Source organism: Chelmon rostratus, chromosome 8 (assembly GCF_017976325.1).
Source record: "Chelmon rostratus isolate fCheRos1 chromosome 8, fCheRos1.pri, whole genome shotgun sequence".
Taxonomy (NCBI): Eukaryota; Metazoa; Chordata; class Actinopteri; order Chaetodontiformes; family Chaetodontidae; genus Chelmon; species Chelmon rostratus.
In genome coordinates, this window is record NC_055665.1 from 11,877,547 (window position 1) to 11,899,505 (window position 21,959).

A 21,959-nucleotide genomic window follows, 5' to 3' on the forward strand; every position below is an offset into this window, starting at 1 on the left:
AAGAGCGACTCGCCTTTTCCTATTTCAAACATCCTGCCAGGGACTTTTTCTGAGCTCGCGACAGCCAAGCGACGTCATAAAAGTACAACAGATATTCCCTTTCGGGGCAACATCTGCTTGCCTCCACCTTCCACACTCGGCCTCACAGATACAGAGCAAGCCTTTTTGCCTCGCTGCTCAGTGAGAGATACCAACAGTGTTTCACACTGCCCTCGCCATGCCCTCAGTGTGCCTAACATGGGCAGCACCAGCCCTCTTCATGTCGTTAACAGTCCCCTACACAGCAACCCACTCTCACCTCCACCCGGCAACACACCCAGTCCTGCTAGAGAGATGGAGAGGCTGTCCAAGGCCCGGAGTAAACTCCTGGAGACTGAGTGCAACCAAACTCCCACCCTTCCTCCAGAAACCCGTGAACAGCTTCGCTATGTGTCCAAGGATGGAAAGTGCCGGGTCAATCTGTGCCACATTTCTGAGAGGGGCCGCTTCCTGTCTGACATCTTTACCTCTTTTGTGGACCTGCAGTACCGCTGGTTTCTTTTTGTTTTCATGATGTGCTACATCAGCACGTGGTTCTTGTTTGCTGGTCTCTACTTCTTGAACGCTTCCTTCCGAGGTGACCTAGGACAAGAGCGACCCCTCGGTACCCCTGAAGACCGTCTCATAGAGCAAAGGCCTTGCTATTCAGGTGTAGATGGCTTCATCTCAGCTCTACTTTTCTCAGTGGAGACGCAGCGCACCATTGGTTATGGGTCACGCACTGTGTCTCCAATATGCTATGAGGGTGTGCTGCTGGTTATGATGCAGTGCATTGTTGGGTCCATGATAGATGCACTCATGGTGGGTTGCATGTTTGTCAAAATATCCCGTCCCAAGAAGCGGGCTGAGACACTTCTTTTCAGTCGCACCTGTGTTATTGCCAACCGTGATGACCAGCTGTGTTTGATGTTCCGTCTGGGGGACCTGAGAGAAAGCCACATGGTGGATGCCAAGGTCCGTGCAAAGCTAATCAAGTCCCGCCAAACAGCCGAGGGTGAGTTCTTGCCACTGGAGCAGACAGAGATTGATCTTGGTTATGAAACTGGGTCGGACCGACTCTTCCTAGTGGAGCCTCAAGTCATTCAGCACAACATTGACTCTAACAGTCCACTCTGGGAGCTGGGCCCCGAGCAGCTTAGACGTCAACAGTTTGAGATCATCGTTATCTTGGAAGGAATTGTTGAGGCTACAGGTGAGTGATCGAAACTAGTAGTGGTCAAATAGAGGGTATATTTTTTACTTTACCAAGTGGAATGTAGCCACACAAATAATTTTGGTTTTACAATTTTAGATTTATGCCACCGGTCCCGTTCCTGTGTTGATGGTGTTTTTTATTGTAGGGGTTATTTTGAAAAGAAAAATACATTTACAGTAACATCAACCATTTTCATTGGGACTTTCTCTAGTGGTTGGCTTACAATTCACAGTAGTTTCAGTTTGTGCAGATTATACCGAATAACATCAGAGCAGGGAAAGTTCCAATCACTCTCGCTGTGGAAATAACAAACATCTTGGGAAAAACCTGAGGAAGTAAAACTAAAACTATGTGTTGGGCTGAAAACCACAACAGGTCGGTGAAAATAAAAACGCTTTTTGAAATTTCAGTATTTAGTGACACGAGGCAATGCACGAGCCACTCGCCTCTATAGCTCTTTGAGCTATAGAGGCGAGTGGCTCGTGCTTTTTGATCTCTGACCATCTGAAGACCATAAAGTTTCTAAAAAAAATGCTCTGAATTTCTGCTCCTAGAGTGGGTGATGTCATCAGCTAGAGTGCGAGAGGCAGTGAAATTAAATTGCCATAAACTCCAAACGGTGAATAGGTGACACATAATTTTTGGATCCTTTTGTAGACAAACGTCTCTTCTCGCCTCTGATTTCAATTTTAAAGGGTTAGCCCCCACCAAATTTAAATAAAGAGGGATTTTGCACCAGCTGCCCTGCTCTGCTGCTCGTTACTAAGCTCTGCTGAGGCCTGATAACGAGCCATTCATTTGAATCAGGTGTGCTGTCAAAATTTCGGCGGCGCCGGAATTGTTTAGTTAGATTTACTTTTGTGACTTCAATCATTTGCCAGCACCAGCCATTTACTGCCTATTAATACATATTCATGAACAAATATGTTCACGTTTTTTGAGAGAGGAGACTTCGCTGCCCCTCAGTGTAGTCAAGACACAACCACGGTTCCATAAAAGTTGACTGAGCCTTTCCAGGATGCTCCTTTCATACCCAATCATGATACTATCACCTGTTACCAATCAACCTATTTACCTGTGGAATGATCCAAACAGGTGTTTTTGGAGCGTTCCACATCTCTCCCAGTCTTTTGTTGCTCCTGTCCCAACTTGTTTGAAACATGTTGCTGCAACACAATCATAGTAAGCATATTTACAAAAATCAATGGTGTTGATGAGGTAAAGCATATTGTCTTTGAACCGTTTTAAATATATGCCAAAAAGGATTAACACATTCTGCTCTATTTATGTTTCACACAGTGTCCCAACTTTTGTTCGAATCAGGGTTGAATTCCTTGGGAGATTGTGTTATTTATCAAATAGTACTTAAGGTTACTGTAATGCTGACAAATTAAATCGAAATGTCTAAAGGCTGAAGGCAGAAATCTCATGACAAAACAAAGTTTTGTGACAGGAAATTAAATGTCCTTCACTCAGTTGGCAGTAATCCCTTCATCCTGTTTTGGTACTAGCTGTTCTGAACATGGGGAAGGGTGGCCCTGAGGAGCACAGCACAACAATATTGGACAAAACATATTAACATAAGGGGGTAGTTTGACATTTTGTGAAATACGCTTATTCACTTTCTTGCCGAAAGATAGATGGAAAGATTGTTGCCACTCTGCATACTGTGCACATCACAACCCAGTTGAACTATTGCACATGTTGTTGGGATTAGTATAATTATGAGGCAATTCTGAAGTAAGCAGCTACTGACCCCTTAAGTAAATCCATTGACTCAGAGTGACTGACACTCTGAGGGAGTCTGATGATCGCAGGCAGGAATTACTTCCTGTTGCGTTCTGTGGTGTATCGCGGGGAAAAGAGACTCACACAGAATGAACTCCTCTGTTTGTCCAGCAAGTCATGGAGTGGGTGGGAAACGTTGTCCAGAATGACCCTTAGCTTGGACAGCACCCAGCTCCACCCCAACAATGGTACTGGCCTCACAGGGGAGGAGCTGGACCACATGGTAAAGCAGTAATGCAGCTACAGACAAGGGTGAAAAAAGTTAAGTAAGTCCAGGGGGCCAGTCTATTGACTGACACTCACACAAATAGAAATGCTTTGTAAACCTCACTTAAAATCATTTTTAGTTTTCCTTAATGGACACCTTATACTTTCTGATAGATATTTTGTTTTATTTTACAGGTACTGAGGCTGCATAAAGCCTTAACAAGATCCACAAACACTGACAAAAAACAAGGTGCGGGTCTATTTCTTGGCCAATAGCAGTTGCCAGGCAACCACTAACAACCCCCTGAAGTGTCTGTGGTCAGTCAAGAAATATTCTGGCACAAAACAAAAAACAGAGAAATTTTTTTTCACACTTTGGTTCAGATGGTAGAGATTAAACAAGATGTAATCTAACTAAGATTTAGGGCTGTTGGTAGGCAGATTTTGCTACATTTGGACAGAGTCGTGCTAGCTGTTTCCCCTCTGTTTTCAGTCTCTATGTGAAGCTAGGCTAAGCAGATGTGAGACTCATTGAAAGCACTGCAGATAAAGACGGAGAAGAAGAGAAGCAGCAAGAGCAACAATGCTGATTATTTCAAAGTCAGCTTTATCGTCAATTCTGCAGTATGTACAAGACAAACAGAGAACCGAAATTGCGTTACACTCAACCTCTGTGACAAGACATATATTAAAAAGAAATAAATAAAAACTGTACAATCTAAACAATGAAACATTAAACATGAATTTCTAATGAAATTCGGGCACTGACCATGTCAAGGACAGGCTTGATTGTGCAGGTAATTGTTTCAGTTCTGACTAGACTTTTAGTTTTTAGACAACTTTGTGTTGCAAACACGAAGGAGGACCCAAATGCAGGACACAGACTCAAAAGGAGAGTGCAAAAAGGGGTTTATTACAAAGAATGGAGACTGAGGGAGTGGGTTGAAGGCAGGGAAGCTAACCAGGCTGGAGGGGTTTGAGTTGGCTGGAAGTGATGGCAGGCAGGCAGGCAGGTAGGTGGTGATCCTGAGACAGGGAAAAAGACAAAGTCAGTTCTCACAAACACAACAAGCTGAAGTGGAATACACAATTCCAAGGCGGCCTCTAACGTGACGTTACCACACTGGTAGACACAACGATCTGGCGAAGACTGGAGAGGAGAGCCGGTGTTTTATACTGCAGGGTTGATTACTGGATGGATGTCAGGTGAGCAGCAGGGAGCAGGTGAGTTGAATCACAGCGATCAGGGACCCAGGAGAGTGAGGGAGTTGCCACGCCCACAGCACAATCACACAGACCCAGACAGGAGGAGGGGGAGAAACAGAGGACAAGAAAAAAGGAAACACAAGGAAACCTGTGACACGGCCAGAGCCGTGACACTTTGCCTCTGATGTTGTTGAAGTAACACGGCCAAATGCACATTGTAGATAGGTCCCAGCACCTTTACCCTCTGTTGTTTCTGTACAGTGCAGTTGCCAGTTAACATTTACTTATTCAGGCATAGCCTCATTATTTTGGCTGTATATTTCTATTCCACTCTGCTGTATTGTCCTCGCTTTGGGGCGACTGTGGCTCAGGAGGTAGAGCAGTCGTACATTTATCAGAATGTTGGTGGTTCAATCCCTGGCCTTGGCAGCCTATATGTCGAAGCATCCTTGCTGTACATTGGTGTGAAAATGCTTTGAGTGGTGGTCAGACTACAAAAGTGCTATATAAATACAGTTTTAGCATTTTAATTGTAGTGTGTAATCATGAGCATGCTACAAAAATCGATTAAAAAGTGTCAAATGAATGTTTTGAATGTTTATCCACCTAAAAGTCCCCATGCACACATTCTGACAGTTGTTTGGAGTGCAGGGTTTAATTCATGTGTGTGTAGAAATAGCTCAGAAGGGATATGTATGTTTGGTTTGACGCTATCTGTTATGGGAACTGTGTGTTTGGTTGTTAGGTGTGAGTCACAAAATGAAGGGGAAGTGTGATTAGGTAGGTCAACATCAATTATGTGCCTCTATACATGCTATTGTTAGCTGCTACAATGCTACCACAGGCCTAGATGCCACTGCCAATTGCTGCACTGCCATCATCTACCCCTGCCTCTCACCAATTGCACCAATAAAAGCGGGGTGTGGGAATGCAAACCCTGGTTCGGGTAGGGGATAGAAAATAAAGAGGTAGAGTCAAAGATGAAAGTAGAGATTGGATACAAACCCTTGTTCGGGTAGGGGGTAGAAAGTTTAGAGGGTGCTGAAGGTGGAGGCCTAATCCACAGACTAGATTTAACAGCCTCTTCTAACATTTCCTTCAAGAAGCAAACTAAACAAGAAAACAACCAAAAAAGAACAACCAAAAAAAAACAAAAAAAACAAGCCAACTCTGTATCTTACAACACAAACTCACCCGAACAGGCCACATGGTCCCAAAGAGAGACTCTAGCTGGCCACAACCCCACCTTATCTACACTTCCTCTTCCTGGATCTCTTCCTATGGGGAGAGCGAGAAGATGGGGCGGGGAAAGCAGAGCAGAGGAGAGGTGTCTTGTTCAGACTTTAACCTCTTCTCCTGCCGGATTAGGCATGCATGTCCTCTGCCTCCCCCTACTCCCTCACTGCCCCTATTTCACCCCCCAACTACTATTATTTCTCCTAATCCATATCCACTGACCAGACCAAGCAGCCTCATCTGACATCTCCCTCACTGTCTTCCTTAAATTTTGCCCTTGCACTCCCAGCTCCGTCAACAGTGAAACAGCTGACCCTGCAACAAAACCTCTACACCCCACTTCAACCGGACAAACCCTGGTCTTCCATCCCCTCTGCTCAGATTCTGTCTTTAAATCTGTATACCTAGTCTTCTTCCTTTCATAAGCTGCCTCCACTGAATTTTCCCAAGGGACTGTTAACTCATTAAAATACACAGTCTTTTTACTCATGGACCATAAGTCCTGACAGTTCAGATTACTATAAACTATTTCCTGGGGCACAACTAGCTTTCCTCCCAAGTCGACCTGCATTTGCTAATCATCAGCCCCTACCAGGCAGCCACCTACCTGCCTTCTCCCTGACTTAGCAGCTCTATTTTTCTCCCCCTCTCGAACAAACTGCACACCTAACCTCTCCTTTCTAGAACTTCCAGAATTCACCTGCTTCCTTCTCTCTTCAATGCCTGCGGCTAAGCTTCTCAGCACCTGATTATGGCCTTGTGATAAGCTAATTCTACAACCTGACAAAATGTGCTTTAAACTTGCTGTACCTGAGCAGAGTGGGCATGATTGATCGCCCTGTACCCAGAGTCTTAGGTTCTGCGGGATTGGCAAAGGGTATCCATGAAGTTGACAACGTCAAATCTATTTTAAGGGAGCTATGGCAAAAAGCCCTCGTAACTTTAACAGCATGAAAGGCAAGAAGTGGAAGCTTCACCACACTTTTGCTTTGATTGCAACATGGTGGGTTTGTTTTTGTTATTTTTAATTTACAACACACAGCATCTCCAGGAAAAGGCTTGCTGAGAGGAAAGGTCCCTGCATGCCTCCATTCCTCTAGAAAAAATAAATCATGCTCAAAAGGAAATGTTATTGAGATAACAAATTTCATGAAAGGGGATGGCTACTGTTTCTACGGAATTTTACTGAGTAAAATAAGTATTTCCCTGAAATCTATGTTTGAAATCTTGTGAGGCAGAATGCAGTAACTTTTATCAGAGCAGAAACCCTTCCAGAAAAAACAGCATATCTTCCTACACTACAAAGTAGAATTTCACAAAGCTTGTACAGCAAAGAGAGGAAATCTACTCTTCAATCTAAACATTTAAAGTGCCTGTAGCAGCCTTATTCCTGTAATGGTCTCACAATGAGGGCATTTTTTTTAACACTTTGTTGTGTTTTCTGTCTTGTTCATTCTATTTATTGACATGCTACTATATTTCTTGTTTTTTTCTCTTTTTTTAATTTGTGTGTCCAATGTTGTAATGCCCTGCACATCAGAGCCACCGTAATAGGTGCAGAAGCTGACAAAAACATGAACAACAAAGAGGTCCAATGCAATAGGCTTACAGGCGACAGAAACACAGGAAAAAAAGTTAAATCATTTTGAAGCCTGTCAGAGATGCGATGGAAGCCCAGAAGCAAAGTGAAAAACATTTAGCAAAATTTTCTATTTGCAGATGATGATGTTCTTGTCCACACCAAAAGCTCTTTAGTACAATATCCAGTAGGTTGTCATATTAATATCCAAATATTTGCACATTGAGGGGAAGACATTTACGCCTTTTTAAAAATACGGATATCTGAAATTACCTTGAAAAAGTCCAACTGCCTTAACTGAAGGTTAGTATAGGTCAGCCCTGTCTCCAAGAAAATATGTTTATATACTAATATGTTTTCGCTTTGAGAGAAACACAGTTGCTACCTGGTATTGCAAGAGGGCATGATGCATGGAAAACAAATGAAACAGTGAATGCTAGTGAATGTTTTGCCAGTAGGTTCAGTATCAACCAAATGCAGCTTGGTATATACGTTCAATAAAAACTTCTTCTCATCATGTTGGTTAAAAAAACACAACATAGGCCGCAATATATGTCTTCCAAAATGGAAAAGTCTATTGCTCTCACCCCCCTAAGCAGATAATAAAAGCTCATCCATGATTGAGTGGTGGACTGTTTCAAGGTAGTGATTCAAACACATAGCGGCATCATGTGGCAAACGGTGTGTACTTCAGTTTTTAAACTGTGATGCATTTAACATGTTTGACAGAAGCACCACTAGCATCCTCTCCCATCTTATCTTTGTGTACACAGGCATGATGTGCCAAGCCAAAACCTCCTATATTGAAACAGAGATTGAGTGGGGCGCTCGCTTCGAACCCTGCATGACACTGGAGAAGGGCTCGTTCAGAGTAGACCTGCGTCGGTTCCACACCACCTATCAGGTACCACTGCCCAACTGCAGCGCCAGCCAGGTGCACCTGTTCATGGCTCTGGCAGATTTTAAGCTCCAAGACTCCAAAGCCAGCAGAGACTGGGGAACCCAGGCAGATGGAATAGCAGAGGAGGACAAAGACAAGGAACCGTCTCATGGAGGATTCATGATCAATGACATTTTGGAGGAGAGAATGTCTGAGGGCAATGAAAGTGAAGGGACAGCAGAATGAAGCTCGCCAAAACAGCAGCTGATACAAGACATTCTACACAAGGATTGAATGTTGTCTTTTTAGACATGTAATACAATTTATTGTGAATGATTTATCAGCATGGAACTTACATATGGACCTCACCCTTGGCTACTGTTGTCACACCTGTCAAGCTTTCCAATCTAGCGCTGCACATGCAGTTTACGACAACAACACTAACAGATTTAGCACTCAAAACTCTTTTTAATCTTTTAGACAAGTACTTGATTTTGGACAGAGGTAGACAACAGCAGGCTTCTCAGTTCTCGCCAGACACAGTTAACTGCTGAAATGGCAACTGTCACTGGCAGATTCATTAGCTCTAGCTAGCTAGCTAATAATGCCAACGCTAGCTCCCTGAGTTGGTTGAAAATGTTGTCTCTCGTTGACTTTTTAATATTTCCAGATGAGTTGTTTTAAAGTAAGAACCATGTAAAATGGGGTTTATTTAAATATGCACTTGATGGATGCATACACAATAATTTGCTAGACTGAGGCTAAAGCTGCATGTTCCAGGAAAAAAGTTAGCATGCTCACTAGTTGATGATCCACGTTTTCACTTTTAACATTAGAGAAAAGGCTATAAAGATGAGCGCTAACCAGTGAGTTTGGGCAGCTATCTCTGAAACATTGGGCTGGGGTTGATGGGAATGTAAACTTTCCCCAGTCCAGTATAACAAGGCTGAGCCCCTAGCATTAGCCTACACTGGACAGCATCCAGAACCAGCTACCACACAGTTGGAAATAACATGTGCAATTGATCTTTTTTTTTCTTTTTTACCTGTTTACCTACAAGCCAATATAATTTGTTAATCATTTTATGCTGTAGGTAGCTAAGGAATTTAGTTGATTAGCCAGATTGGCTAAGATTGCAGTTAACATTACAGATGATGAACACAATTTAATCAGTTCCTTACTCTTTTCCATTTGTGTTTTTAGTTGTGGAAAAAAAAACTAAAAAACAATCCACTAACAAAAAAAATGACAGGCCTGCTATGCCTAGTTATGTTTTGTAAGCTGTTATTGGACAGTCATTGTTCCTGGGAGGGGTTAAGACAATGGTCAACTCCTATTAGCTGCCTCAGTTTTAGCATGGTATTTGTGCAGAGTGTCACGGCATGGGACGCTTAAGTAGAACAGAGCCATTGTTGATGTTATTAGTGACAACTGTGCTTTTCCTGCAATATCAAGTCGAAATTTCTGCTGCGAAAAAGGCCCCTTAGATCATCAATGGTGCAGCATCAATGCCTATATGGATTATCTAGATATCATGATATCATGTACTGTACACGTGTAGAAACGAGGACCCCAAACCAGCCTGCTGAACAACAAACACTGATCTCAATATTACATCTGCTGCTCCGCCTGTGCATTGAAAAGAGCTTTTGAGGGGTACCAGTAGTCTACCTCAAGCAAAAGACATTGGCACTTTATCTTCTTCATAATGTGATAAGTTAGGTATACAGTTTGTGCTGAGCCATTCACTCGTCACTTCTTACAATTTGTAAATGCTCATTCTTTTCCAATGTCCTCAGTTTCAGAGAATTCAACATGGACAATCACTACATGCACATACATGGCAGACTTATGTTAACCGTATTCACTTGAGTCAAGCATAAGGCAAGACCTTGCCTATTCAGACTCTGCTTTAGGTCGACTCATTGAAAGCAAAATGTTTACACTCAGAGTTGACATTTAAAGATTTAATGATCATTAATGATGCCATGTGGAGAGAGGGGCATTTGACAGTATATAAAAGAAGTTAGAAACTCTTTCAAGAATGTCTGATACTTGTGATATTCCACTAGACTGTCTGTCTTACTTCTACTCCATTTGAAGTGAAGCTAAAATACTTACGTTGATAAAAATGATTAATGATGATAAAATGGAAAAGTTGTTGTCAGCTGCCCCCAGCAAGTCCTTTAACATTTACATGTCTTTTATCGTCTGTGAAAAATTGATAACCAGGATAGCTGTTGTGTGTTAGCTTGTTTATTTGATGCATTAGTAGTCATGGCATACTGATCCATTAAAGCCCATGAATGAAAAATGAATTAAACATTTATTTATTAATCTGTTAACCCCATACACATTAAAATAATGCTGTACAAATCAACAAATAGCTTTAGTGGAAACAGGCCTGAGAGCTCCATCTGGAAAGCAATGCACATGGCTACATTCTGCATACATGCCATGAGGACTTCTGGGATAACTTCAAACTTCTAACTTCTTAGAGAGGTATGACATTTGTTAGATACTACTTGGTATTTACTTTTAGAGAATTAGTTATTCAGTATATCTATATCCACGTCCTTTGAGTTAGTCAGCCTTTGCATCTGTGACTGACGATGCAGAAAATTCACTAATGGAGGAGTAAAATAAAAAGAAACGCTGGCCCATTGTTTGTCACTAGCTGGACACACACAGCTGCCTGCAAAAGCTCTGCTATTCTCAACTCAGTGAACCAGAGGAGATTAATGAGCTGTCCACTGACATTTTTGGTCACCCACAACATTCCTTCTTAAGGTCCTCCTTAAACTTTTTGATGTTACCATGTATGGGAATTGGCTGCATTTTGTCTCACAAGCAATGCCAAAGTTCAAAATCATGTTGACTGACAGTGGAGAAAACACTCCCACCCATCTCTTCCTGCTTTTGCTTCTCCTCCGAGAGTAAAATAACACAGGACCAGAGCAAATTCACATTCTGAAAGGATGATATATATATATATATGAATTTGGGCTAAAACTGGGAGATGCAATCCTTGCATATATTAAAACACACACACACACACACACACACACACACATATATATATATATATATTCTGACTAAAGCTGGATGAGTGAATGTAGACTGTTTATATGTTCCAGCATTTAAAAAAGAAAGTCAGCTTTTGTCTGGCTGCAAACACGGTTTTTCAGCCACTGCTCACATTTTGAACATGGTGATGCATTTTTGAGCACTGCAACACACACACACACACACACACACACACACACACACACACACACACACACACACACACACACACACACACACAAACAATAAGATTTTTCCAGTGGTCGTCCACATGAGGGCGCTATAGACTTACAAAGGTTCCACAAGCGTCCAATAATTCTGAAAGTAAGATAACGATGCCTGCGTCACTGGATGAGGATGAGCTGTTGATGTGGTTTTAATGCACGTACATGACCTAATGTGAACAATTTAAGTACCTTTTCTCACATATCATGGAAATGAGTGCTGTTCTACAGTTCTGAATATGAGTACAGCAGTTTGTGTAGGAGTTATTGCAACATGTGTATACAGCTAGCCCCAGTTTGTGTCTCCAATGTATAATTATAACTTTGAACAGTGGTAAGTGTTGTTAAAGGACTGTTCTGTTCAAACATCATTCGGGTTTATCCTAGAAGAAAAAAGATGCTTTGCTTTTTGATTCAAATGTAATGATACACCAGAGGCACAAACCAAGGCCTCACCTGTGAGAACTTTGTGTAGACAGAGGTGTCTGTGTTTTGAGGGCCGGCTCAGATGTGTGAGGTGTACAGGTAGGTGCTGTTGATGCTCCAGTCAGGGGGGAAGTCCTGCACTGCGTGGCTCTTGACGTGTCTCTGCATGGCGACCAGGCTGTTGCAGAACTCCAGGCACACCGTGCACTGGTAAGGCGCGGCCCCGCCGTGCGTCCGTAGGTGCTTGATCATGGCCGAGTAGTCCCGTGAGCGCTGACCACAGAGGCGACACTCGAAGGGTTTCTCACCTTGAAGCAGAGAGAAGAGAAGAGAGAGCGGGGGGGGGGGGGCAAGACAATGGAGCAGGAAAAGAGGTATGCTCACTTGAGAGAGGGTCTCAGAAGACAATTCATTGCCAGCATTTGTTAATTTTGTATATATACTATTGAATTGACTGCAGTGTTTGTCCAGTCTGCTTTGTCTAGTTGACAGATTAATTGCTTAATTTGTCATGGAATCATTTAAAGGGCCTCTTTTATGCAAAGCATCCAGATTAAGTCAGGGCCTCTCTTTGATTATGTAGATAGAAAAATAGATGGGAGAACATCTTTATGCGAATTAGGACATTTCTACCATAAGTTACAGAAAAGGCACAAAGTGTTTAATGCTCAAAATGTTCAGGGGGAAATGACCCTAGAGCCCCCACTTAGCCTGCATGTGCCCCATTGATGTTGAACCAAACTGACACCCTATTAATAGGAATCAACTACCATTCTGAACAAAAATTAAACATAAACATTACAACAGCCAGTCGCTTAAAACAGCAGCTTTTGAAAATCGGTGTGCAAATGTGTGTGTCTGTTTATGTGTGTGTGAGAGAGAGAGAGTCTGAGAAAAATGAACTAATCCAGGATGGAATATATGCAAGAATGCACCTCCCAGTTTTAGGCCAAATTCATATTTATGTTTTCAATGACGGGATTCATCATCATTTTCAACAACAAATTTTCTCTTGAAAACATTGTTTTATTAGAGATATACAGGTTTGTGTTTAACACCATTTCTGTGGTTTAGTGTGCTTTAAGCAATGAACAATAATCCTCTTGTATGATTTATTTTGTTGCTAATCTTTTTTTTTTATTACTCTGCCGTAGTGTTTTGCCCACAGGTTTCCGTACTTTTTGCAGAGCAAATTGCTTTGCAGAGCCTATTGGATAGGTTATACATTCCATTAAATATTTTGCTTGATGTTACTGTTGTCAGAGTCAACATTGCATAGTAACACAGCTGTAAGGGCACATTTTAAATTGCTTAGCCCAAAGAAATAACATTGCTTTAAAAGCAGTTAAAGCAGGCATGTTTACCGCTGAAGAACGTATTTTCTATCTCACGGAAGTTTCAGGTCTGCCAGTTTCAAGTTTCTGCAAGGTGAGTTTCATAGTATTAAAATGAGCAGAGAGTGCATGGAAGATGTTCAGCAGCAATACGAAACATATGTGCGTCACAGTAAATGTTAATAGATTTTGTAGCCAAAACATCTTTAGAAGCCAAAGAAAATGAAAATCAGTCATAAATCCCTCTGTTACCAGCAGCTTGTTATACTGTGGTAACATCTGTAAGGCTCTATAGACAGGTCTTACACTCCAGATCAATCCTACTATTGCTGCTTTTCAGCAGTTTAATGCAACTGGCTTTTGAAAGTCAAAGTACACGCATGCTTTTGTAGTTATCTGGCTCTTTCTACATGGTGGCCCAATTTATCTGATTTCACTTTCTAACTGGATTTTGGACAAAAAGAAGTATACTGAATATTGACATTCCCTTGGGGATAATTTATTGATTTTGCTCTAATATGCCAGATTATATAAAATAAAGAATATTAGCCACCATTGTGAGTAGGCACAGTCTATAGATCCTCACATGTATAATGTCTAACCAGTGCGTGCTCAGCAGCTGCATAAGTCACAAAGCTCAGGCTTTTCCAAAGAATCATTAATTGCCACCTACACTTATTTCTGAGAAGTTCTGAACAATCTGAGCGAATACACTCGCAAAGCATTGTTGTCTTGCACCTCTGATTAAATCTTGTGCTTACCGGTGTGAACTCGGTGGTGTGTGTCCAGTTGGTGTTTCAGGCTGAACTTCTTCGGACAGTGTTGGCAGTGGTAGGGTTTTTCCCCTGTGTGTTCTTGTCGATTGGACTGTGGTTCACGCTGCGAAACATCTCCTCTTCCACAGAACCGACACCCTGCATAGGCCTCACCTATGGAAACAACAAGATGGGAAAGAACTGGTGAAGGCGTGAACTTGCGGTTGGCAGAGTAAGAAAAATATCATATTACAATTTGAGGGTACTGTGGTTCAGTTCCTGCAACAGCTGATAGTCCTTAAATAATGTTACGGAATAAAGTATTGAACCCCGACGCGTTCATTCACATTTTACTGCTATTGCCAGCGAGTTTATTAAAAGTGAACATATTGTTTTTTGCCACATGCTCTTAGTTCCACTCTTGTTATGTGCCAACTATTTGTTCACCAGAATGACCAACTACTTGCAATAAGGTTCACTAAATTCATTTTAGAGCTGATGCAATTACTCGATTAATCAATTAGTAGATTGACAGAAAATGTATTAGCAGATTATTTGAAATTGATTGATCATTTAAGTCCTTATACAGCTGCCCCAGTGTGATGCTTGTCTGTTGCACTGTTGGTTGGATAAAACAAGACATTTGATCGAGGTCGCTTTGGGCTCTGCAGTTTTCACTGTTCATTTTATAGACCAAACCAAATACTTGGAAAATAATCAGCAGGTTAATCAATAATGAAACAGCTGGCAATCACACTTATGATTAAAATACAAATTGAACGGCTCGATATAATACCCATTATCAAAAGAAAAGTGGCTGTTCAGTGCATACTACAGTATTCACATGATCACCTTTCAGAGGGACAAGTCTATTTTACATCAGCATCCTGTTGTAAGACAATAAAGTATATAGAAGCTTATTTTCCTGTCCCACTGCACATATGTCTCGTCTGCAGCTTTATATGTTAGTGATTCTTTAAAAATGACAGAGGTGTGATTTTTGAGGTTAGGGTAGCAACTCTGAAGCCTTTCAGTGTGTTGTATTTTTTTGGGTTTCTAAAGTGAAAACCTGGGCCTCATACTATAGACAGGATGCTGAAATAAGAGGTGTCGGGGGCTGGACTGTAGTAGGGGAAATCAAGAGAATGAGAATAAACCACAACAATAGAACATTCACCACTCTGAACACAACCTGCTGAGGCCTGTTGTCATTAGCTTGCTTCCTGTCCAATATTTGTCTTCAGTTGTCACTTTAAAAGTCCTAAAGTCGTGTATAGACAATGCTTTTATTGTCATCGCCCTTATTAGCACACAGTATTATAACTTCAGTGGAAAGCAAAAGTAAAGGATGATAAATCATCAGGTAGCAACACTGAACATGAGTGCTCAAATGCACGATTTATACTCTTTTTGTTTGTGTGCTGTTACTTGTTTTTTGTAATTACATATTAGAAGGAGAGATTTTCAGTCAGTGCTTAAGTAGTGTCATTGTGTACTTGTACAAGTTATTACAGTGCTGTGAAGGCAGTTAGCAGTGTAGTTTTACCATTGCCTAATCTCTTGAAACATGAACATAATGTTCCTCTGAACATACGTACATATTAAACATCAGATAAACCGTATTTATCTTTGTTGTACAAGGCAAACTATCTTACTCACACACGCACACACACACACACTCACACAGACACACTGTTGGTATAGCTCTTTTTTGTGTTACTGCAGTTACGTACGTAATTTTATCGCAATAAATATACATAAATGAGGGGGCTGGCATAGGATGAAAACCACTGTTGCGATGCAGTACATACTGTACTGCATGTATCTAGCTGTATCTAGTAACCACACCACTGCTCCTGCTGCACCATGCTTTCAAAACCACAACCTTCTTTATCACTTTCCATTGCGTAGCTGCATAGCTGGAGTCTGCTGGGGTTAGGGGTCATAACAAGAACTGTCTTACTATCAAGTTAAATTAATCGGTTCTACAAAGGATATCCACTGCTCCAGCCTGTGTAGTATTAACACTATCTTCAATGTGTTGTGATCAGTAAAAAAACAGTTTTCTGGTTTGTCGTAATCATATGATTACCTGATGACGTGGAGGCTGGCTCCTGCAGCGCTGGATCACCATGGAGGCTTCTTGTGCTGCAGTGTTGGCAGTCTTTAGCTCTTTCTGTGTTCGCTTTGGGTACATCATGGTAACTGCAAATTTTTTTTTACACAAATTGTACTTTTTGACAATATTTAAAACACTGCAAGTGAAAAGTGAAGTATCCTGTTTGTGCTCCAAAAGGATACGTCACTGGAGAAATATACAAGTAAAAGACTCACATGAAAAATATATCAGTCTGCATATATTTTACAACACGATGCCTTATCACAGATCACATCCTTATACACCCTTTCCTTCCTCTCATTCCAAACCGCAAGGTATTTATGGCGCTCCTTTGGGTAAAAGCGTATTCAACTTTCATATACTGTCAGTGTTGAAGGAGCAGGTGACACAGATGAATAGAAATCTTTTCCCCAAAGACACAGTGTTTTGAACAATTTCTTGTGGTACATTTGAGGCCAGTCTAAACACTGAAACTGTGTTTCAGTGGGTGGAAAATCTTGAATTCTGCAAAGGAAGGGAGAAATTTAGGGGGCTCCCCTCTACACACTGTCTGGTTACGCTGTGTGGAACACTGTACAATATGCATCGATTAGAAAAAAGGAGGTAAATCACCCAAAAACAAACTCAAGTAGTATCTAGTATCACAAAAAGGAAACGCTGAATTCATTCAGAATTCAGCATTTCCTGGAACACAGTGTCATTTGTTTTGATCCAATAAAAAAGCTAAAATGTATAATTAAATTTATCCTAAAAATGAACTTCCACTTTTTATTTTTGTTCTGTTTCTGTTTGTTTCTGTTCTTTTGTTTCGTTGCTCTTCTGTGCTGTAATTGGTCTGAAAACCAGGATTATGATTGGTCACAAAAAGAGCTTGACTGACTGGGGCTGGCAGGGAAGGGTTAACAGGTGAAACTGCTCTAGCTGGAAAGTGCAGGAGGCTCGATCGTACACCGCCACCCAAGCAGCAGTGAGTCAGGTAGCTGTAGCTGTCGCAAGGGAACAACTGAGCAAATTAGGGGATTCTAAATGAGTCTGTGAGAGGAAAAATATGGAGACAGTGACTGATAATAAAAACTGAAGTTTCCAAAATCATGTCCGAGTGCTGACTTACCTCGGCTCGCCGGTTTGAGCGTTCCCGGAGAATGCTCTCTGGCTGGGTTTTTTCTTTTTCAACAGGCCTTGCTTGATTATGCTCCCCATCCCCGTGGATCCAGCATAAAGGTTTTGTGTATAACGTGGATGAAAGCCCGAGTAGCCCATTACAGAGCTTTGAAAATGGGAGCCAAGCAGGGGCAACATGTGGGGGGTGGTGAGGGAGAATGGGTATGCTACTGAGGACTGGTTCGGGGACTGGGCTGTAACAAAGTTTGAATAGTTCTCTGCTATCCGCCTCAGGGTGCTCACAGAGCTCCACATGTTTGTAGGAAAAGTCCAGGGAGAAGAGAAAGAGGAACTGCTGCTGGCAGGTCTCGCAATAACACTTTCCCTGTTAAAGGGTGCTGCTGATGCATGGGCCAGTCTGGGCCTCTTTTTGGGAGATGGAGGACTGGTGTGGTTCACGGCAGGATCAGAGGGCGACATGTTTTCCATGACAACGCTGTTGCATGCCTCGTCTGCTGGGGGAGAAGCCACTCTGAGTTTCTCCTCTTGAACTGGACTTCCTTCTTGCTTTTGATCCTCCAACTCTTCACTTTCTTTTTCTTCTTTGACATGTGTGATTTCTCCCCTGTTCGCCTGTCTGGCTCTGTAGTGGAGACTGTCCAGCTGCTTCTGGCACTGGTCCTCCAAAGACTGCATCTCCAATAGCTGAGCGGCCCTCAATAGCTGGTGCAGGTCATCCACAGGCACCTCCAGGGTCTGCGTGTAGGTGAAGTCCAGAACTTGTTTGAAGGTGCGGGGTGAGAAAAACTCCAGAGTGCAGTGGGCTGGGCTGTCTATGTCTCCTCGAGCTAGCTGCTGTGCTAGTCTCCTGCTAGCACAAGCCAGTACTAGCCGATGAGCCCTGAAAGTTTGACTCTTTACAGAGATTATGGCATCACAGAACGACCCTGAGCGACGCAAGGCATCTGCCTGCTGCAGAAAGTGGAAGTATTGGGTGTTGTTGATGCGGATCATGTCTGAAGTTTGCAGAAATATAATCGAAAGCCTGAGAAGAGCAAGACAAAGGAACAAAAAAATAGAGAGATCCCATCAGATTATGCCCACACTGCGTTCAAAATTAGTTCCGTCTCTTTTGCGAGACTGTTGCCAGATATGTGACATTTCTAGAAATGCTAAATTGTGAGTAGGAAAATCAGTTTGCACATCAACACCAGGGATTGGCGTGTGATGAACAGATAGTATGTTTCTCTGTGGTTTGTACTGTTTCTTTTCCATCCTTTCCAGACAGCATTACCTGTATTGAGAGTTGAGGGGGCCGAATGTATACGTCATTGTTTATATTGCAGAACAGTTTAGAAAATGGCCACAGATTTTTATTTTCAAGCAACCCGCACAAGTATTTCTGTCATCACGGCCAGTGTGATTCACGAACATTCTTTGCATTAGGCTCTCAAATATGCAGAAAAACTTCCCTCAATCACAACCATGCCTGATATCGTGTCTGAACGTCTGGTTGATGTGTGGAAATGTACTCAGTTTTGTGAAAGCTTTGATATTCGTCGCTCACATACACACTCTGAAGCCACAAAGCCCTACCAGTATATGAAACCATGACTAATGACTGTACACGGAGTAAACATGAGTAAAGTTTGAACATCAACAACAATAAGACTGTATTTGAATACAATAAACATCAAAGGCAAGAGAGTGCAAGGGTGGAATATGTAAATATGTAAGTATGTTACAGAAAGATTTGGAATTTCACATCTAAAATTAAGAATACGGGGATGAAAACGCTCCGGCTGTGTGTCAAATCTACCGGATGCTTGAGAGTTTTCGTCTTCACACAGTCTGAAGTCTATAATGATCTTTTATGATTATACAGTGTGTGGTTGGTTTCTGCAGCAGAGGTCACAAGTACTGTGAGCTTTTACAGAGGTTTTTTTTTTTTGCACAGTTGCAACCCCATTCGGTCCTCTGATGGTGACTGTAAATGGAAAGTAGACGTGAAACGAAATGACATTTAGTCGTCTCATTACTGGAATTTGCTTTAAATGTGCATGCATATTTGCACTCTCTCTCTCTCTCTCTTTCTCTCTCTCTTTCTCTGTGTGTGTGTATGTGTGTGTGTTGTTAATCAAATCAATTAATTTAGATTATTGGAATTTGCTGCACCAGACAGCAATAGTTCAAAATAATTTCTGGATTATTTTATTTGTAAAGCATGTAGCGCTGAGAGTGAAAGTGACATTAGAGCAGCTCTGCTGTCACAGGCAGAAAGTCACTTAGATTTACTGTATTCGATAAGGGTCAGACAGCAATCTTACGCTTTCAGTTTAGTATTTATTTTGTCAAAGCAGATACAAAATGTTCAGCGCACATCGTTGAGAGAACGTGCAGAAATTATTATGCAAATTGGCATGCATCAGTTCAGTGAGGCCTATTGTCTGCGTACGTAGATCTAAAGCAGTCGACCGTTTTGGTCACTTCGACTTTTGCGGCTGCCAAAAACTATGCAACGCCTAAACAAAACTGTTTATTTTGCCCGTGTAATATATCGTACAACTTAGGCCAGAGTAGGGGACATTATGAATTTTTTATGCACAATTAAAATTAGTTCCGTACAATTTGCAATTATGCGTTTTGTACAGTAGTCATTTTAACTCAACTAATTAAAAAAATATATTTTATTACAATAATAATAGTTATTATTATAATAGTTATTATTATAATAGTTATTATTATTAGTAGTATTTATTATTATTATTATTATTATTATTATACTAATAATTATACTAATAATACTAATATATAGTTTTGTAATTGTGTTAGTAGTCATACCAGTGGCACTAGAATGATAGCAATTTAGCGGGTGGATTCATGTGGTGTTCTGTAACACATTCCATGATAAACAATATGCGCATGAGGATTTTGCAGAAACTTGGGAAATAACTGCCTTCACATATGTCATATGTTGTTGTGTAATATACAAACCTTTCTTCCTCACAGAGATTTCAGACAGCTCAGAACTGTTGCTGTCTGTCAGTGGTGAGTGAAGCGCCAGTCCATGAACTTCAGTTTGAGCTGCACCTGATGTGTACGCTGTGTAACTTTCAGTTGTGCGTTGCAGTAATACATAAAGTGGTCCTCTCCTGAGGCCGCTGGCCTATGAATCAATTCTTCTATTGTTTTTTAACCTGTATTCTTATGCTTCCCGTCCTTGCCAACCTTGTCTAAATCTTTTATATCTTTAGAATACATGTGATTTTGTGATTAACTGGCTTGTGCAATAATGAAATTCCCCCCTGTTGCAGCTCAAATCTACAATGCGCTTTTGCAGCGTTGTGACATAATTAGCAGGTCTTGAAGCTCCTTGCAGTCACAGTGCTATCTCAGTGCTTACACAGGGGAAAACCATGCATGCACATGTCAGATTTACACATCCTTTGACAGGACATGAACTAGCAGTCAGCCTCCCCACAGCTCACATATAAAGGACTGGAGTTACAAGAGAGAACCCTTAACATAAAGTCGCTGTGAGCAATAGAAGATCAATAGCAACACGCTAGGTTGTGTTTACAGTAGATCACAGAAAACACAGCTAAAGAGACCAAAGATAAGCGAAGCAGAAGTGTATCTGCTTGTGGTTTCAAGTATCGGAAACTTTCGAAGCAGCAAGCTCTGTGAATGAGGCACTTACCCGATGTTTAGTGAATATTCTCCCTGGAGAATGATGAGCTACCTCGCATCATGACTGTGAAGTGACTTGTGAAGTGACATGTCTGTCTGGGTACAGGTTTTGGTGAGGGACAGGGTGGTTTCCTCTTCTGTCTTCACAGTCCCTCCTCTTCAACTTACCTCTCATTGGTTCATTGATTATGGTGGCTAATGGTTTGTTCTTTTGTGATAAAAGATGGTGGCTTTCTCCTATGCAAAACAATTCTTTTGATTATTCAGTTCTGTTTATTTTGCTTATAGCATGGAGGCTGTTTTACGATTTAATGTTCTCCACTTGATACTGAAATTGCATGCAAATCACACAGTTAACTGAAGTAACAATAGGAGAAATGCATTTTCTGACGCTGAGAAAGTTTGAATTTGATCAAGTGATTAAAGTATTTGTGCATATGTGTGTGTTTGTTTATGTGTGTGTGAGACTGAAAAAGAGGGAGAGAAACGGGGACAGTGGTTAGAGGGGACATGTGCGTGCCCTACTCATGCTGTATATACCTGCACATGCTGTACATGATTTCACCACCTCCATCACTTGCTGGTCACTACATTAATAGGCTGTTCTGTGCTGAGAAAAAAACCACTTCAAAGACACTGACAGGAAACATACAGACAAAAGGCAGGTGGTACTGATACGTAGAGCTGGGCTTCACTGAAACCTGCTCCCTTGAAATAGAAATGTCAGGCCTTGGTGTCAAAACCTGTAAAAATAGATCAACTGTAGAGAGCTGGTCAGTTTAACAGACCTTGATGGTTGAGTACATTATGACACCTTTAGATCATTTATTATCAAGTAGTGAGAACAGCATATTTAAACTCGCTCTCAAACTGGATGCGTGGATGGAATCATGCATTTGGTCATGTCCGTGTGTGCGCCACCTACTCTTGTGTACTCTTGGACCCGTCTGTCTGATATTTCTTGAGCACATTTATGACTCTATGCTCAAGGACCTCATGGTTGCAGTGATTCACAATTTTTGGAAAACCTATTTTACCAACTGCTCTGTTTTATATGGCCATTGACTGCTGGCTCTTCACGCTAAAAGCAAGGCTCACCCAGTCTGTCGCAGAC

At 41.5% G+C, this 21,959-nt stretch overlaps 2 protein-coding genes across 2 annotated transcripts; one reads left to right on the forward strand and one right to left on the reverse strand.

Moving 5' to 3' along the window:
* The first annotated feature begins 318 nt into the window (after positions 1–318).
* On the forward strand, positions 319–9,177 carry LOC121610091 (G protein-activated inward rectifier potassium channel 3). The gene is made up of 2 exons (XM_041942017.1): positions 319–1,231; positions 8,024–9,177. Exons 1-2 carry the CDS (start codon positions 334–336, stop codon positions 8,374–8,376), a joined length of 1,251 nt encoding a protein of 416 aa, XP_041797951.1. The 5' UTR covers positions 319–333; the 3' UTR covers positions 8,377–9,177.
* Positions 9,178–9,344: 167 nt separating this feature from the next.
* On the reverse strand, positions 9,345–20,944 carry zbtb32 (zinc finger and BTB domain containing 32). The gene is made up of 5 exons (XM_041941987.1): positions 20,856–20,944; positions 17,166–18,200; positions 16,028–16,140; positions 13,942–14,109; positions 9,345–12,154 (listed from the first exon to the last, which is right to left on the reverse strand). Exons 2-5 carry the CDS (start codon positions 18,167–18,169, stop codon positions 11,925–11,927), a joined length of 1,515 nt encoding a protein of 504 aa, XP_041797921.1. The 5' UTR covers positions 18,170–18,200; positions 20,856–20,944; the 3' UTR covers positions 9,345–11,924.
* Positions 20,945–21,959: the final 1,015 nt, after the last annotated feature.

Bases quoted from the DNA above. Each gene is read 5' to 3' on its own strand.
- LOC121610091 (XM_041942017.1), top strand. From the start codon at position 334: ATGGAGAGGCTGTCCAAGGCCCGGAGTAAACTCCTGGAGACTGAGTGC. The intron at 1,232-8,023 runs GTGAGTGATCGA...TTGTGTACACAG, and splicing joins AGGAATTGTTGAGGCTACAG to GCATGATGTGCCAAGCCAAA.
- zbtb32 (XM_041941987.1), bottom strand. From the start codon at position 18,169: ATGATCCGCATCAACAACACCCAATACTTCCACTTTCTGCAGCAGGCA. The intron at 16,141-17,165 runs GTAAGTCAGCAC...AAAAATTTGCAG, and splicing joins GCTCAAACCGGCGAGCCGAG to TTACCATGATGTACCCAAAG. The intron at 14,110-16,027 runs GTAATCATATGA...TTGTTTCCATAG, and splicing joins GCCAGCCTCCACGTCATCAG to GTGAGGCCTATGCAGGGTGT.